Source organism: Nuphar pumila, chromosome 6 (genome assembly GCF_984573655.1).
Source record: "Nuphar pumila chromosome 6, dmNupPumi1.hap1.1, whole genome shotgun sequence".
In the NCBI taxonomy this organism is placed as follows: domain Eukaryota; kingdom Viridiplantae; phylum Streptophyta; class Magnoliopsida; order Nymphaeales; family Nymphaeaceae; genus Nuphar; species Nuphar pumila.
Genome location: NC_143254.1, coordinates 91,020,947 through 91,034,846, shown reverse-complemented (window position 1 = coordinate 91,034,846; position 13,900 = coordinate 91,020,947). Strand labels below are relative to the sequence as shown.

At 38.7% G+C, this 13,900-nt stretch overlaps 1 protein-coding gene across 1 annotated transcript; it reads right to left on the bottom strand.

The window, feature by feature from the left end:
• Nucleotides 1-862: 862 nt before the first annotated feature.
• LOC149835127 (putative transcription factor KAN4) lies at nucleotides 863-3,553 on the bottom strand. The gene is made up of 5 exons (XM_090009526.1): nucleotides 3,166-3,553; nucleotides 2,949-3,028; nucleotides 2,535-2,571; nucleotides 2,187-2,349; nucleotides 863-884 (listed from the first exon to the last, which is right to left on the bottom strand). The coding sequence occupies exons 1-5, from the start codon at nucleotides 3,551-3,553 to the stop codon at nucleotides 863-865; spliced, it is 690 nt and encodes a 229-aa protein (XP_089865652.1).
• Nucleotides 3,554-13,900: the final 10,347 nt, after the last annotated feature.

The window sequence follows — 13,900 nt, the reverse complement described above, 5'->3', positions numbered from 1 at the left end:
GGATTTTGGTGATGGAAATGTCGATAATGATGAGATCACAAGCATCAATGAAATATCAAGAAGTATGACGACAGGGAGCTTGGGGGATTGGTGGAACCGATTCTTTCTTTTTTTGGTTTATTTTTTTCAGGTGGAAACCAGCACATATTGGGTCAGGAAACCTGCACTGACAAGCCTGCTGAGCTATGGTCGCTAGGCCCAACAAGCCCCCAGATCACCCCCCTCGCCTACCAAGAAACCTGCTGTTTCGGCCTTGCTGCAAGGGGTGCACACATCAAGTATTGAACTCTCGGCGTCATTAAACTTGAATGTCCTAAACCCCACCTAGCCATGTGCACGGAGCCCTTGCGAACTTAAAGGTTACAGTTCTTTTCTTACTAGCACTAGTCTTTCAGACTGAAGGACAGGAGGCAAGAAGGTGGTAATAAAATTATTGTCATTAGTTTCCACTCTTGCACCATGGAATGTCCTTGTGAGATTTTATGATGGTCAAACTCATAGCAATGGGTTGTAAATTAACAATTAATTACTTCAACACTATTATTGGAGAAAGGCCCGCAGGTTATATGTTCCCCCGGCCAGGAACACTCACTGCAGCTACTGGTTCCACACTGAGTGCCGCTTGGTGCTCAATAGGGTGTAAGGGAGAGCTCCTGCAGGATGATGTATGGTGGTATACGGCTTCCCTACACCCCAGTGAGTCTCACGCGGCGCTCAGTGGGGACTTCAGAACATGCACACGCAACACCCTCGACTTTTCAGTCTTGTTGATTAGGCATCTTGCCAAATCACATTTTGATCATCCTCCTTGATTATCACCTAGATTGTCTGTATCCTACACTAAACAACGATCACATTCATCTTAGAGATTCCCCTTGGTCAAACTGTGCAAGAAAAACAAACATTGAAAATTTAAAGATTGCAGATTAACATCTTAAGAGAGTGAGATCACTAGGAGATTCAAAGTAGTCAGTGTGTCAGCTTTGTCTTCCTAAAGTGAACTCTAAGTTTGGCAGCTTGGAAAACAACTGAGAAGAAACTATGTGAGAAGACACGGTCATGTTCAATTTCTCCTCCCCTTGAGAAACATGGAGATCTTCCACGCAATGGTCTTCCTGTTATAAGAGAGAGAGAGAGAGAGAGAGTTCAAAACTATGAGCACAGATGAATGTGAACTAAGAATTTTCTTTTATGCCCAGAACATGATTGAGTTTCTAGTTGAAGTCTTGGAGCTAAAGAGAAGTCAAGAACTGAGTGCAATATTTTACCTTAAAATATCGGTTCTTGGAACTTCCTAAACTTGAACGTATTGGAGCATCTTCAGGCACCACTAGGCTCCAAGCATTGCCCTCCATTGATGAACAAACTCCTCTGCGTGCATGCACAACTCACACTGATCAGTGAAACCCTTTAATTTTTGCACTTATTTATGACATCTATGACTAAAGTCTCAAACAAACAAAGAAAGGAGAAGAGACAGTAAGGCAGAAAAACCAAACAATAAGCACATTCAGATAATATTACGTCTGTGGAACATCTTGGAGGATGGGCTCCCAAACCACATTCTTCTCCTCAAATTTGTCATGGCATTAGGAACACACCATTATTTTAACTGAAAACACGTCACATGGATACTCCAATGTATCCTCGTGCCGTGTCCCTCTGTATCCTATTTTTAATAGAAAATCACGCAAAAACACCGTGCACTGTGTCCTTGTGACAGAGTGAAAACCATTTATAGGTATATATGCTTGCGCGCACAACTTGCACATGATCTGTTTACTGTTTTCATATCTGATCTAATCTTATCAATAACATTGAGATCTATCTGTTGAAGGCATCAAAACTCTTGGGTGATGAAGTTACATAGATTACTATTCATTCAAAGATGCCTTTGTGCTTTGAAAAAATGTATGTAGCAAGCCACCACTGATAGAGTCTCTCTCTCTCTCTCTCTCTCTCTCTCTCTCTCTCTCTCTCTCTCTCTCTCTCTCTCTCTCTCTCTCTCTCTCTCTCTCTCTCTCTCTCTCTGTGTGTGTGTGTGTGTGTGTGTGTGTGTGAAATGGGTTCAAGTTCATTAACATCATCTGGGTAGAATTCAACGTGCATAACTAAATCTAAAGCAATATAGAAGTGTGCCAGTGCATTCCCGTTCTAGAGAGGGAGAGAGAGAGAGAGAGGTGCACCTAGAATCGATGGGAGGTGGTGGTGGTGGAGGTGAGTTATGAGGGTGAGATTGGTTCACAAAGGAGGCTGATGGGAATCTCTCAGACGATGGCCCGCTCTCAACATCTGAGGGTGCCACTCCTCCTGCCCTCCCCTTGGACGCCATCTCTGCCTGTCCATGCCCTGTGGTTTTTAACAATCAAAAGCACCAACATTTGTCCTTACTTTATGAGACACCAATCAAGAAAAAATATATCCACTAAATCTAAAAACGCCAGTACACTCTGTGTTTCAGGCAGCAACAGTTGATCGATATGAGAGCAAACCATCATCCTACACATGAGTACACCGAAATGAATCGAGGATACCTTTCCCACTGCCAGTACTCTTCACTGTTCGGTACATCTACACGTAACAACACAACCAATAAAAAACAAATCAATAGAAAATTAATTATATGTAACAAAGATTAGCACCTAGCTGAGCTTATTGTGACATTTCCCCTACGTGTCGAACCAACCTTTTAAGACTTGACTCAGCTTAGGATATAGCACTAATCTATCACAATGAGCCCACAAAAAGCTCTATGTTCGGCATGGCTTGCATGCACTTGACTCCCGCTAGGTCTAAGCCGAGGCCACTTCTGAGCTTCACGATTTAGCTCAATGCAAGATTTCTTTGAGCCGGGACGTGATGCTTAACAGGATGATTAGATTGTTTTGAACCCACAAAACTGGACCGAGTCGGGCCAGCCTAACCCGAAGTAACTCTAATCTCAATACCTGTAGGTGACTCTTCACATGAGCTAAGGTGAGAATATCCTTCACATTCATGAGCTCCAACACAGATTTTGGTGTAGCCCCTGAAATTTGTTTCATTCAACAAATAATGAATAATAATAATAATAATCACCAACATATTAACTAAACATTAATTAAGAAATCTGGTAGAGTTGAATAAAGAACATTCATATTTTCCTTCGGTTTCTTTGGGACATACTTTCAGGGCCACCGAGAAGCTCCACGGCGCGGACGAAGTGGGCGTGAAGGCTCATCGTCCATCTCATCCTGGGCGCCCTCACGCTCCTCTTGCCACACGATCGGAGCCTCGAGCTCCTCTTGAAATCTCGGCCGCAGGCGTGAAAGTGGTGCCAGTGGAGCGGCACCCTTTCGTCCGAGCCCTGATCGAACTCCAGCCTCAGTGTGGGCTCGTGCCATCCGGCCTGGCTCGGGCGCACCAACCCCAACATGGGCGAATGGCACGTCTGCTCCTGGCTCGTCTCGCTCACACTGCTGCCGGAATCAGTGGCCGAGGGAGGTCGGCGCTGGTCCGAGCTCATCGGTGGGCTTATCCCTAAGGACAAGTCGGGGAAGACCGCACTATTCATCTTCTCGCGAAGGAAGAGAGAGAGAGATGTGGAGATGCGGTGGTGATTAGGTCATGATGGCAATGGGTGAGTAAAATGATTCGCATGGATTTTTAGGGTGTAGGATATATAGGGGCCCTAGAGAGGGAAAGTTGCTCAATGATCAAGCGAAGTTCATAAATGTTCATACAGGGCACAGAGAGAGAGAGAGAGAGAGGTCACAGTGAATATTCAATTGATAAGAGAGACAAAAGGGTCGCTCTACATACTTTTCACTTATACCTTCACTCATGCTCCCAGTTTGAACGGTGCAGGCAGATAGAGAGAGAGAGGGTCTTTATTATTTTTTTTAACTTTTAGCCTTCTTCGTCTTTGATTTCTAATTTATGTTTCTGCCATTCTGTTTTGGAATATTCCCAGAAATTTTTTTGGGAAAACTATCATGCGAAGTGTCTCCCTTTTCACATGCCCGTTTTGTATCACCATGCTTACGAAATTAGAAGTGTGTTCATTATTGATAACTATTTAGTGCACCCCATGTTTCTTTGAGTCGCCAAATCTCACGCCTCACGATGTCATCACGGGCACAGCGTTTGCAGACAGACTCCACTGTTTGGGAAATGTGCTTACGTAGGCCTGACCAAGTCTTTGCATGGTTTAAGGGTGAGGGGGCGTGATAGACTCAACGAAGCCCATGGTGACATGATGACTCACCATTCACTCAAAACGATGGGACATCAAAAGTAAATGACCATTCAAGTCCTTCTGAGAGGTGACAGGATTGAACAAGTGACATTGATGGTGATGATCATTATGATCACGATGATGATAACCATGGTCATGACATCGAAAGGATGCGGTGGCACTGCCAACCAAACCAAAACACTTCAAAGTTATTAGTATAAAATTTAAGGGTACTTTCGTCAACTCATATTTTAAAGTAATAAAAATGAGGACTAAAAAAAAACTGTCCACGTAAGATTGTATAGACTGGGAGTTCAGGCGTTCACGTCTCCGTGGGCCCGGACCAAGCGGTACGTCCGGACGCTTCACTGACGAGCCGGGGCCCGCTTCTTCCACCCATGGGTCCCACCATGCTGGTCGAAGTACTCTCGCTCGTGAGTCACGACCACACGCCCATGAGAACCTCTTCTTTTTCTTTTGTTTTTCCTTCTCTCATCCTGGTTGTTTCTTTCTCGATTCTTCGGCCAGGTTTGGAAGTGAGAAAAGGGAATGAAAAAATTTCTTTACGATACTTTCGAACGAAAGAAGAATTTCTCTCGCGAAAATGTTTGAGACCCGTTTGTTGTGCGGGAAGTGGAAAACAAACCACTTTCCTACAAAAATGGATCGTTTTCGGTTTTCCTACGGTAGGTGAAACGAATGTCCTTGTAGGAAAAAGAAACGGAAGGCCCCAGGTGTGGCCTACATTTTCTCCCGCCTTGCAGAATTTTCACGCGAACACACTTTCGCGGGGACCTTCTTGGGGAAGCGTTTTTCCGCAGATAAGATATTCCACTAGGGTCTGCTTCTCTTACACGTGGGGCCAGTGCTTGCTCCACGAGGCCCCGCCGCTTGGCTGGGACCCACTTGTGTCCTAAGTCCTTACTCTTAATTGAAGTTTTTAGGGATTGGATCTGAGGATTCGGATTTGTTAATTCGCATCGAGGGAGCAGGTCAGCGCCTGATGCGGAAACCAGATTCCCTAGGGAAGGGCAACTCTGTAATTTTCAGATCCAGTCCCTCCCTCGTCCGAGGCCAAATCGCTTGTGTTGTGTACACACGTGACATAGATCATACCTGGGTCCTGTAGGGTTTACATAAACCAAACTCGGTCCATACCCGGTACAATAATGGTTTTATACTCTTCATTTCATAAACCATATCCAATTCTGTTTACTAATAGCACCTTATTGATCCGAACCGAATTCTTTTGTTCGACATAGAAACCTGGGGTTAGGCAGACCCCTTACCAGTTATACAACAATATCATTTGAGGTTTGAACTTGCAATGTCCCAATACAAAGTGATGTACACTAACTGCTCCAGCCTAGGGGTGTCAACGGGCCTGATTTACCCGGACCAAACATTATAGGGTCCGGGTATGGTGATAAATAAGAAGACCCGATTAAGATATGAGTCCAAATCCGAAGGTCCAATTAATACATGGACCCAGGTATAGTTTGTAAAATTTTATACCAGACCATACTCGACCCGGGTTTTGATTAAGACCCTCAATTTTTCAATGTAAAAATGATAATAAAAAAATATGGTTTTACCAGGTTTGGTTCATGTAGTTCTTATCGGGTCCGGGTATGGGTTTTTTTATAGTAGACCCAATTAAACCTGGGTTCGGACCTGATACCATACCCAAAAATCTGGTCCAAGTCTGATTCCACCCGAGTTCGAACCAAACCCGATCCGTCGACACCCTTACTCATGCCTGACAAGCGGAGCCCCGTTGGTATCCGAATTGAATTCTTAATCACACCTCTTTCTTTTAATACCAAACCAAAATCCTATCGGTTCCTGCACGAGTTAGAGTCAGGAAAAATTTGCTGAACTCAACGCTTGCACAGTTACACTATAAGGGGCATGGATCAAATTTCGTATTTCAAGAAAGCAGATAGAAGATTGGCCTAAAGTGTAAAAAATGTTTATTAAGAAGAAATTTTCAAACATATACGAACTTTAACAAAATGTTACTCGTATTACGAAAGTCGGTGCATAATTATTTCACCCAAAAAGGGTCCAAGTTTCACCCATTGTTGAACGAAATAGGTTATATGTCCCCCCCCCCCCCCCCCCGAACATGCAGGTGCGTGTTCTCGGGTCTGAATGAGCACCACATATGTAAGCACATGGGCTCGTTTCTCCGTGTGTGTCGCCATCACTTAGCATCGGAGTCTGATTTGTTTGCAAAGACTTAAGTACCATTTCCCGCCATTAACGCCATGAAATGATGTTTTGAGTAAAGGACAAAAATGTCCTCCCGACAGAAGAGAGAAAGGATTAAAATCATCATCATTTTTTCCATAAGGAGTAAACTCCTCTACTTTAACAAGAGCTCCTCGCAATATGTCACCCTAAATGTTCTAGCTCACCCTTTGACGGTGCACAATCTGTTGTAATAGGAGCTCTCTTTGATGATGCAGCCTTTGACGTTGTTTGCTGCCGTGGGATCACCCTTTGTCGTTGTCTGCTGTCGTCGAAGCACCCCTTTAGCATCGTCTGCTGCCACCGGAGTACCCCTTTTCGTTGTCTACTACCGTCCAAGCGTAGTCGGAGCACCGTTGCTACCATCGGCTGCATCTACCTTCTAGGTGTTTCTCCTCCACTGTCGGATTAGCAAAACTCATGGTATTTCAGTGAGTTTCATTTAAGGTTTTGTTATGTAAACAAATTGATTTTTAAATCTGAATGTTAAATCTTACAACTGATTGTACTATTCATGCTAAATAACACATATTTTCATGTTGAAACAAATTGATTTGTACCTATCCACCTTTTGGGTATTGAAAAACAGTTAGCACGATTTGTTCTTATGAAGGCCAAACATTACTAAATCAATTTGTACTTAATTTTGCTATTTATAGTGATGTGTAATTATGAAGTTACCTCGATTTGTACTTAATTTTGCTAAATCGTACTCCGATGTTTACTTATGAAGCCAAATATTGTGATGACTTGTAATGTTGGTGATTGTTTAACGAATGTGATAATTTATAATAATATATACTTGCAGAGGCAGTTGTAACATATAATGATGCGGTTAAATTTATATATTGTGCAAGTTAGCAATGACTACAATTCGTAAGATAAGAAAGCCTTTGTCGTTGGAGGGGATGACTCTTGGAGAAATCATCCGCCAATCCGATATATATGAGGGTTATGTAAAGTACCAAAATATAATGAACATTGAGAATGAAAAAGATAGGAACAAATTGGTGGATATTTATTATGTGGAGCCTGATCTATTAGATATTGAAGATGAAAAGCGAACGAAGAAAGATGAGGAAGAACTAAATATGAAGAAGAAGAAGAAGGATGACGAAGAGAAGGAAAAGCAAAGGAAGAAGGAGGATAATGAAAACTACGCGCACTTATGAGGCAAAAAGAATTCTTCCTGTCGATCATGCAAAATTAATTCTACATACACATCATTCTTCATGTTATCTGTCATGATCGTCAATTGCATTGCACTATACTATGCATCAAGTTGTTATTTACTTTGCTAATAAAAGAAATGACTTATCGTATATGTGTGTTGATGATAGCGATTCACGTGACAGCGATTTAATGATATCTACGATGATGTGAAACAATTTAAATTTTAATCGCTAAATGAACAATGATTTGAATACGCAAATTGCCACTGCAATCGCCCAATAATATAAATGTCGTTTGCACACGTTTCAATATCGTAATACAAATATCTTACAAATCAACACTGACAAACACATAATATGTTACAAATCGATATACATATCGCATAATATATTATAAATCGATACAAAAATTCAACATAATAGCTTACAAACCGATATTAACAAACAAAATAATATCTCGCAAATTGATAGTATGTTACTATAACAACGATTTGTGTTATACTATTATAATATTTTCTATACAACCGCGATATGTACTTATGAAAGGTGTGATTTATACATCGATTTGAAAGTTTGAAGCAGCGATTTGTACGTTTAAATCAGGAATGATTTATACGTTTGAGGAAATAGCGATTTATACTTGTTGATGTTAGTGATTCACGTGCTAGCTATTTAATTACAGGTATGAAGCTTTGAAGCGATTTCCATAAAAATCGCTAAATGAGCAACGATTTGAATACGCAAACGGCCACCTCATGTCGCTACAATGTAAATTCCTCATGCACAAGTTTCAATTACATACTACAAATATCTAACAAATTGACACTATAAAGCACTTATTATTTTACAAATCGGTACATATATCCCATAATATATTACTATACCTAAACCTATACCCTAAACCCTTAATATCTTACTAAATCCTAACCCTAAACCCACAATATATTACTAAACCCTAAACTGTAAACCCTAATGCCTAAACCCTAACCCTAAACCCATAATATATTACTAAACTCTAAACCCTAAACCCTAACAATAACCATAAACCCTAAACCTTATACCCTAACCCTAAACTCTAAACCTTAAACCATAAACCTAAACCCTAACCTTAACCCTAACCCTAAACCCCAAACCCCAAACCCCAAACCCTAAAACCCTAACCCTAAGCCCTAAACCCTAAACCTTAAACCTCAACTGTAAACCCTAAACCCTATACTATGACAATATTTTCGTAACAAAGGCAAATTGACTAAACATTATAATGATTTTTAAGATATCAATAGGAATTTCCATATCGATTTAAGATATTGTTTTAATTATTAATATCGATTTAAGATTACGTTTTGATTCTAAATATCTATTTTTAAGATATCAATACGAATTTCCAAATCGATTTAAGATATTGTTCTGAATCTTAATATTGATTTCTATGTTGATTCTTAATATCGATTTAAGGTATTGTTTTGATTCTTAATATCGATTTAAGATATTGTTTTGATTCTAAATATTGATTTGTAAGATATCAATAGGAATTTCCATATCAATTTAATATATTGTTTTGATTCTTAATATCAATTTTTATGTTGATTCTTGATATCAATTTAAGATATTGTTTTGATTATTAATATCGATTTAAGATTACGTTTTGATTCTAAATATCAATTTTTAATATATCAATATGAATTTCTAAATCGATTTAAGATATTATTTTGAATCATAATATTGATTTCTATGTTGATTCTTAATATCGATTTAAGATATTGTTTTGATTCTAAATATCAATTTGTAAGATATCAATAAGAATTTTCATATCGATTTAAGATGTAGTTTTGATTCTTAATATCAATTTAAGATATTGTTTTGATTCTAAATATCGATTTTATAAGATATCAATACAAAATTTTAAATTGATTTAAAATATTGTTCTGAATCTTAATATTGATTTCTATGTTGATTCTTGATATTAATTTAAGATATTGTTTTGATTCTTAATATCAATTTTTATCCTGATTCTGTATATCGATTTATAAGCTATCAACATGAATTTTCATATCGATTTGTGGCCGACAAAGACGTCATTGCGTAAACCGCCTAAAACGTGAACCACTTAAAGGTATATGCTATTTTATTATAAAATCTTTGGCGGGTCCCATAAGCATTAAACTCCTCTGCTATAAAAGGAGATCCTCGCAATATTTCCCCATAAACGTTCCACAAAAATTTAATGCTTCATCTTTTTTCGTCGGAGCATCCTTTGCCATCTCGATGAGTTTTTGTGTTGTGTAGGTAACCATCGACTTATATTCGTAAGAGAAGAATTACTTCTTCGTTAGAGAAAAAATCTCTTGACAAAATCATCGAACAGTATGCTTTGTATGAGCAATTATAAGCGTACTACAAAATAATGATGATTAAGAATGATAAAGAAAGGGAGCAATTGCTGGTAAAGTATAGAGCGAAGCCTAATCCGTCAGATATTGAAGATGATAATCCAACGAAGAATGATGATGAAGAAGTACAGATGAAAAAGAATAAGAATGATGATGAAGAGAAGCAAAAGAAAATGAAGGAGGTGGATAATGAAAAAAAGCAAAGAAAATCAAGGCAAAAGAAGGAGAAGGTGGATGATAGGGAAAAGCAAAGAAAGAATAAGGAGAAGGAGTAAAAGAAGTGAAGGCAAAAGGAGGAGGAGGAGACCGAAAAATAAAGGAAGGATAAGGAGAAGGGGGAAGAGAAGCGAAGGCAGAAGAATGAGGAGGAGAGGGAAAAGCAAAGGAAGAATAAGGAGGAGGAAGAGAAGTGAAACCAAAAGAAGGAGGAGGAGAAGAAGAAGGAAAAGCAAAGGAAGAATAAGGAGAAGGAGGAAGAGAAGCGAAAGCAATTGAAGAAGAAGGAGGAGGAGGAAGAGAAGCAAAGACAGTTGAAAAAGAAGGAGTAGGAGGAAGAGAAGTAAAGACAATTGAAGAAAAAGAAAGAGAAAAGGCAAAGAAAGTAGATTTAGGATAAGGAAGAGAATGAAAGGCAAATGAAGGAGAATGGAGACGAGGAAGAGAAAGAAAGACAAATGAAGGAGAAGGAGGATGAGGAACAGAAGAAAAGACATATGAAGGAGAAGAAGGACTAGGAAGAGAAGGAAAATCAAAGGAAAGAGAAGGAGGACGAGAAAAAGAAGGAAAAACAAAGGAAGGAGAAGGAGGACGAGGAAGAGAAAGGAAAAAGCAGAAGGAAGAGAATGAAAGGGAAAGGAAAAAACAAAAGATGAACGCGAAAGAGCGAAGGAAAGAAAAAGTACAAAAGCAGAAGAAGGGAGAGAATGAAGAGGAAAAAAGTGTGACCAAGGTACATTAATCGCTACTGGATGTTGCGATATACTATTATAGGTATTATTATGTATAACGATTACTCTGTATAGCGATTACTATGAATAGTGATTACTCTATATAGTGATTACTATGATAGTGATTACTATGTATAGCGATTACTATGTATAGCGATTACTGCGATAATGATTACTGTAATAGCGATTACTATATATAGCGATTAATTGTGATTTGATATTTTGTGTTACGGGCAGGTCAAAAGAGAAGCAGAGCAACAGGTGAAAAGTTGAAAGGGCGGTGTCAGTAGCCTATAGTTCTGTCATGGTACAGAAAGCTGAGTGAATATCAGGAGGACCGATTACAAAGATGCACTTTAGCGGCCTTTTGGACCAACATTATTTTGAAAATTGCTGGAACACTATGACCCACCTGGTCAATAAGTGAAACCATAAGACGAACATGTTCTAGTTTGAGGGTTTTGAGATCACCATGACCCTAGAAGATGTGGCACGGATTACGGGTCTTAAGTGCCATGGAAGTGTTGTCCTAACACGGGATTCAAACTATAACCCAAGGGATAATTGCACGGTCCTTCTAGGAATGTCGATGGAGGAATGGCGTGAGTGTATTTCTGGTAGAAGCAATTCCTCATCGCTGAAAGTTTTTTTTTTGTAATAAATGGGAAGGTCGGTCCACTGCATGCGCATCTGAAACAGCTAACCAAGAGTTGTGTGGCTTTCTTCTTTATTTTTTTGGACTTAGTTTATTTTTCGATTGTTCTGGTTTGAAATAAGTTACTTGTGACTGCAGTTCCTAAAAGATTTAGATGAAGTCAACAACTAGGCATGGGGTGCTGCTATGCTCGCACACTTGTACAGTCAACTTTACCGTGCGAGTAAGAGTACAAAAAACGTATGGGGGTTTTGGTCATTTGTTTAGGTATTTATATATTACATATTTAGTACTTGTAGACTAAGCTCGTTGAAGGTTGTAGTCTTACTAATATATTTTTTTATAGGCCTGAACGTGAGAGCATATTGTCGCCTTGCGTCCTCAGTGTGGCTTTGCGGTTTGTGGTTTTTCCAAGATAGGCCAGTGGGCTTCAATAAATGTCAAGGAGGAAAATGTTGAGTTCATTTTAGATGGACTGCAATTAAATGAGGTAAATGGTTTAAAATTATTGTAATGTTTAGCATTCTTAAGTAATCATCGCTTTAAGATTTTGTCTTCTTTAGTACAAATCGTTATCTCCTTAGCATCTAACTCTTATTAGTATAAATCATTGTAAGGTTTAGCATTCTTAAGTAATCATCGCTTTAGGATTTTGTCTTCCTTAGTACAAATCATTACCTCTTTCACATCTAACTTTCATTAGCGCAAATCATGATAATGTTTAGCATTCTTAAGTAATCATCGCTTTAGAATTTTGTCTTCCTTAGTACAAATTGTTATCTCCTTAGTATCTAACTTTCATTAGCGTAAATCGTTATAATGTTTAGTATTCTTAAGTAATCATCGTTTTAGGATTTTGTCTTTCTTAGTACAAATCGTTATCTTATTAGCATCAAACTTTTATTAGCGTAAATCATTATAATGTTTAGCATTTTTAGGTAATCATCGCTTTAGGATTTTGTCTTTCTTTGTACAAATCGTTATCGCATTCAACATTTTGCATGAATAATTATGTTTATATCTAAACCATAATCTCGATTGTATAGGTTGTGTAGAGACCGTATAGAGATGGGAAGGACGAGGATGAAAAGGTTGTCATTGTGGCTGTGAGATTGTTTATCTGTGATATCTGGCTCTTTAGCAAATGTGAAGTTGAATTGCAGCATGGTAGTCGAGTACTCCTACAAGCTGGCTTAGGACAGTCGGTACCAAATGTGCTTGTGCTATTGAGTAGGAAGATGAATAGTGGTGGGGGCAAGAACGTGAATTGACACGAATGCTTCAGGAAATAATTGGATAGCTGGAACAAAGGAGGTGCCCGTGTCATACCATATGATTATAAAGAACGACAATATGACCACAACTATTTCAAACAATATTGGCAACCCATGCATCGAAATTGATAGATTGAGGAGAAGCAACCTGAAAGTAAGGATACTCTTGTCCCCGAGCATGTCGTCTTCCAGCATAAACATAACGTTCATCATGTCCATTTGGCACTTCCTGTGATTCCCTCTATTGCGGTACACGATAAGGAGCAAACACAACTCCTAAAGGAGAATGTATTGTCCGACAAAAGGTTAGTGATGCTGGAGAGGGAAAATAAGGAGTTATAGAAGGACGTGCAAAATTTAGAGAGACAAATTGAGTCACTGGTTGAGATGATTACCAATGGGTTTAATAAGATCAAGGGAACGAAAAGGCCACCAAATAAAGAGACTCCACCAAGGCAAAGAAAGAGACGATTTGTATATCCATCTGAGTCATCAAGTGCCAGTGAATAAACATATGTGATTTGTGTATCCCGATAACTCTATGTTGTAATTCTATCATTCTATGTTGTAATTATATAATTCTTTTCTTAATAAGTGTAACACATAAGTGCCACTGAAAAATCAACAAGACTACATAAACTTAGGTTTGTAATTATATAATTCTTTCATAATTTGTACTTACATTTGTTAAATCATATAGCAATCACTGGCTTATGGTTTATTATGTATCGCAATTCCTGTGATAGCGATTACTATATATAGCAATTATGAAGTTACCATGATTTATACTTACATTTACTAAATCATATAGCGATTACTAGTTTTGTGTTTATTATGTATAGCAATTTCTATAATAGTGATTACCCAGTATAGCGATTATGAAGTTATTATGATTTGTACTTACGTTTGCTAAATCGTATAACGATTACTGGTTTAGGGTTTATTATTTATAGTGTTTTCTGTGATAGCGATTACTTAGTATAGCGATTACTC